Source organism: Frankliniella occidentalis, unplaced genomic scaffold (genome assembly GCF_000697945.3).
Source record: "Frankliniella occidentalis isolate FOCC.00 unplaced genomic scaffold, Focc_3.1 Scaffold623, whole genome shotgun sequence".
Lineage (NCBI taxonomy): Eukaryota > Metazoa > Arthropoda > Insecta > Thysanoptera > Thripidae > Frankliniella > Frankliniella occidentalis.
This window is the reverse complement of record NW_026267738.1, coordinates 4,770-9,563: the sequence shown is the minus strand read 5'-3', so window position 1 is coordinate 9,563 and position 4,794 is coordinate 4,770. Positions and strand designations below refer to the sequence as shown.

General features: G+C 55.3%; 1 protein-coding gene across 8 annotated transcripts in view; it reads right to left on the bottom strand.

The window, feature by feature from the left end:
- Positions 1-4,111, bottom strand: part of LOC113218471 (PDZ and LIM domain protein Zasp) — a gene marked incomplete at its 5' end in the record, with an annotated part of 11,252 nt that extends 7,141 nt beyond the window's left edge. For 2 of the 8 annotated variants that reach the window (XM_052275440.1, XM_052275441.1), the window contains 5 exon segments: positions 1,161-1,272; positions 1,424-1,468; positions 3,193-3,498; positions 3,670-3,811; positions 3,923-4,111. In XM_052275440.1, the coding sequence (XP_052131400.1) occupies positions 1,161-1,272; positions 1,424-1,468; positions 3,193-3,498; positions 3,670-3,811; positions 3,923-4,111 (794 nt within the window). 8 annotated transcript variants of the gene reach the window in all.
- Positions 4,112-4,794: the final 683 nt, after the last annotated feature.

Sequence of the window (4,794 nt, the reverse complement as noted above, 5' to 3'; positions counted from 1 at the left end):
TTTTGAAATTTCGTGATATGAGGTCAATGTAACGTGAACTGAAGACAAACCAGCGAGGCTTGGAGAGGCAAGGCGAGGAGGGGCAAAGGCACTGGCTGCAAAGAAGGAGGTGCAACCGCAGGGCTCTGCCTCAGGGTCTGCCCGGTGTGCCCGCTCAGCTGGACACGCCACACCACACACCACACACACAAGCTGCGTCTCAGTTTGTCTTTTTCTCTCTCCCTCCGGCGGCCAAACTCAGCTAGCATGTTTCTCCTTCTGCCGGTCTTCCCTGTTACCTCGCAGCTTGGTGAGCGGTTTCAAAGTGGAGGCGAGGCCCGAAGGGGTCGCAGAAGGGGCGAACCCTGAGGAAGGTGCGAACACTGACGAGGGGGTGTAACCTGCGGACGGGGAGAAACCTGGGCCGCGCAAGGCAGGCACCCCCCAAAAAACACATAGTCACAGCCATTTGAAAGATAATAGTTTTCACAGGACATAAAGGACACGAATCTACGACACCATAGAAGGCCTGAAGATACATTGAACATGGACAAAAATATAACAGGCACTTTTTAGAACGACACAGTGGGAAATATCGATCAACTAAAAATAAGTAACAACTACAGAAATAATACGTAAAATAAGAAGAGGAAAGAAATGAATGAGAGGAATGAGTTGAAGAGACACATGCTTGAAGAAACCTCTACCTCCACCCCCACAGCGCGCTGGAGAGCACGCCCCCTCCACCGTCCTGGCTAAGGTCCAGGCTCGCCAAGTGTTAAAGGCGGCATACAATTGCGAGCTGCACGTAGACACGCTCCTTTAGCGCGCCTGACAATGGAGAAATTTATCTCACAGGGAACAGTGCGCTGTCGTGCTGGGCGAAGCTCGATTTCTGACCAACTTTGTATATAAAGCTAGCAATGCTGAGCTTAAATTGCCCCAGTGTCTCAAAAACTTATGGAATGACGATAGTCTCTGCCGTGGTTCACAGCTGTTCTTTTGGCACCCATTCAATAAAATCTGTCTGACTCGCGGCAAACAAGGTTGAGAGAGGTCCCTCGTCGTCACCTTGCTTCGACCAAACGCCCCGGCTGCAGAGAGCGGGGCGAGACGCCCTGGGGGTAGGCAACTCATCTGACTCCACCCAGCCACCCTGGCTGCTGCTGGGGCACACTCACCAGTAGCTGGTCTGCCAAAGGAGTTGGACGGGAGCGGGGCGGACACCGGTGCTGGGGCCGAAGGGGCGATGGGGCTACCGAACGGCCTGGGGCCGGAGATGCTGCTCGGCGTCTGCAACAAAGACGGGATCAACCCTGTCACGATACAAGAAGCGAGGGGGTGAAGGGACAATAATTCTGAACATGCAGATACAAATCAAGCAGCATGCTGTTTAGGGTGCGACTGCTTTCGAGCGTATTTGTTTTTTGTTTTTTTTAGTTACCTGCGGCTTGGGTGCGTTCACATGCGACGTTCCAACGCGAGGGGCCTGTAACACATCATTAGCGCTACATACACGTGCTGACATGGCAGGCCAGAAAGAGAGAGAGAGTAAAATAAAGCTCTAAGTAGGAGCATTCTAGTGCCAGGCTGCCATCGAATGGCACATGCCGCATGCGGCAGACAACTTTCTTGTGGAGGCTGTTTGTTTACTCCTTACATGCTGATGCCTGGTTCTATTACTAGTGGTGCATGCATCATGATAGATGTACCGTGTGTCGGGGCTACGACACAACAGGATGTCGTTTTTGCCTACTCGGTCCATACGTATGGCCCGTATAGGGTAGTAGGCAAACCCGCAATACTATTGTGTCGCAGTCCTGACCCACGGTACTGGTACCGTAGGGTCGGCCCTCAAGCGTTGGTCGCGAGGTGCGTAGTGCACCCTACCCATCTCGAATTTTGCTAAACAATGGAGCATTTGAAATGTCATCAAATTACCCTTCAAATGCACCACCGTTGGAAAAGTCCGAGATACGGAAACCCTCGCACTTCGCGACCAAAATTTGGTTGATGGCTCACCCTAATTTATCGGGTGTACCAGAGCAGACGATGCAGTGATGCGAGATTGCATACCCCTTTAGACCGTGCTGGCCATGGCGCCTTACGGGCGGAGGGAGTAGGCAAACCCGCAACATATTGTAACGACCATTCTGATGCACCCGGTCCGGTACTCAACTCAAAATGAGTATGATTTTGTACATGAGAAGGTAGAAGAAATCTAGGTATACCCTTTGGCGTGCAGACAGGATTGATGGCATGCATAGAGTGCAACTATAATAGTCATAATAGTGAACAACGGAGGAAAAAAGTGTCGGGTAAGAAACGACAATGACGATAGAAACACGGAGAAAGGAAGGGAGAGACAATTTGCTTATTTCGGAGCTAAGTCAGGAGGAAAGCTCGTGCAAAAAGCTGACGAGCAAGACCTCTGGGCGTTGCTGACCGTTGTGCTGACCGCGCCGCGTGGACGTCCGTCCAGGCAGCCGTTTGCGCTGACCAGCAGCCAGCAGCGCCAGGCCTACCAGCTGACCGCCCCCCCCCCCCTTTTCTCTGGAAAAGGAATCCGCGAGTGTCTGCCCAAAAGCGAAGGGGACAGGTGTAGATAGAGAATCATTCAGAAAGTACGTCCGTCATTCGCCGGAACAAACCTACCAAGTTGAGGCGGATCAGCCTCCGCAAGCTCTTATATCGCCTGATAGGCTAAGTCTTGCCTGCAATGCATGCACGTACTACGGGGTGGCCTACCCTGCGTCTCGCAGGCGTCAAGCTTCCGTAATTTGCCGAATGAATCCGATAAAAAGCGGGGACGTACTTTCTGGACGATCCCACCCGGGAGGAAGGCGAGGACACCCCGTGACCTCCAAGGAGATGAAGCTGCAAGCGACGACCCTGCCTGTTGAAGGCATTCCCCCAAGAACATTTGCGATCGACGGTTTCCTCGGGTCTGAGCAGTGCAGTGCAGCTGCCCGCCCGCCGTTCCGAGGATGAGGATACCCCCCACGGGGGTGGCGCCCACGCACAAGGAGTATCGCCGCACAGCAGTCAGAAGACAGAGCACCTCAGCACCCCTATAACGTGCACGTGCGCCCGATTGGTGTCCACCTCGTGCACGACCGCCGGCATGCGTGTGCGGGCGCCCGACGCGGCTACCTTGTGCACGAACACCCCAACACCCCCCGTAGCGTGCACGTGCGCCCGATTGGTGTCTACCTTGTGCACGACCACCGGCATGCGTGCGCGAGCGCCCGACGCGGCTACCTTGTGCACGAACACGGGCACGGCGGCGTGGTGGGCCGCTTGAGCTGTCGGTTGGATTGTCAGCTCCTCCACAGACAGCGGCTCCAGGGCCGTCGTTGGGAGCGAGAGCTCCTTCAACTGGTTCTCCAGCTCCTGTTCCAGGCACGCCAGTGCCTGGGCCAGGGCCTTGTCGGAGGAATGGGGCTGCAGGGGTGCGGGTACGGGGCCAGCTGTCACGGAGGTTGCTGCCGAGCTAGCAGGGAGAGGGCAGGGGCCGCTCTGAAAGGGGAGCATACTGGAGTTTCGCAGGAAGAGGAGGGGACAGGAGTAACACTTTTCCATCCAAACGAACAATAACGAAGGGTCATGGAATTTGCAACAAACGCAAAGGTAGTTTGAACTAAAGTCTCCGTCAGTCGGTATAATGCAGGTGCGATGGTCACTACTTACGTGGAAGGGCAGGGGCCCTCCGATGCCGGGCTGCGGGGAAAGGCCTCCAGAGGGGCTGAGGGGCGCTGCTGCAGGAGGGCCGGCCGTCACTCCCAGACCGGCCAGGGCGTTCGAGATGGTCCCCGCTGGGGGGCGGGCGCCTCTGCGAGAGGGGGCAAAGAAGAACGCGTGAAAAGAAACATATCGATGACTGCCCAGTTGAGAAAGAACTGACGCCTGGAATACTTCAGGTGTCTACAGAATGGGTCCGTACGGGGGCACGGTGACGGGGTCCAGGTTGGGCGCGGGTGGGTTCTGACGCGCCACCATCTTGGCGTGGATGTCGCAGTACAGCTTGTGGTTGAGGTTGTAGTAACCCACGTTCTTCAAGGGGGTGCCGCAGGTGGCACACTTGAAGCACTCTACGTGGAGGTTCTTGTCCTTGATGCGTACAAAGACACCCCTGCGACCAAACCGGAAAGGCGTTACACAACAGCGTTTCAACGAAAAACGGTTCTCCATAGCATCAAGTAATTTCAGTAAAAGATCAAAATGAGATAGGGTGGCGAACAAGACCCTGCTGGCTATAGTGTACCGCATGCTGGCGTGCGTGCGGATTTAGCCGCTGACGCTGACAATGGCGCCTCAAATCCGAAAGCAAATAGGCAACCCGAACGCATGCATGGGCGGTGCGGTACAGTATAGCCGAAGAGTCAGGCGGTTCCGTAGTCCACCCTACACAAATAGTCTGGCATAGGAGAGTGTCAGCATGGCAAGCGTGTTTACCAAAAACGAGTATGTTTTAAAAGCAAGCGGGAAGCGGGAATGCTGGTGAAAACATGCCAAGCCGTTGAGGTGACAGATGACCAAGGCGAAAGAGTAAGGTGATGCAAGCTCTTCAGTTGGTGCGAGCTCGTCTTGTGGAGCGGGGGAGCAGTCCATACAACCCGTGCAGTGCAAGGCGATGGAGGGCAGGGAGGAGTGCACTGCATGGCGGTGAGGAGAAATATCACTACTAGAGATGTGTGCTTGTCAGAGTGTGTCAGCATCGCGATGAGATGACAGGATAAGAAGGCCCGGGGGGACAGAAAGCGAGAGGTCTGCGGCCTGGGGGGAAACGGGACGGAAGGAGGTAGGGGGCGGCGG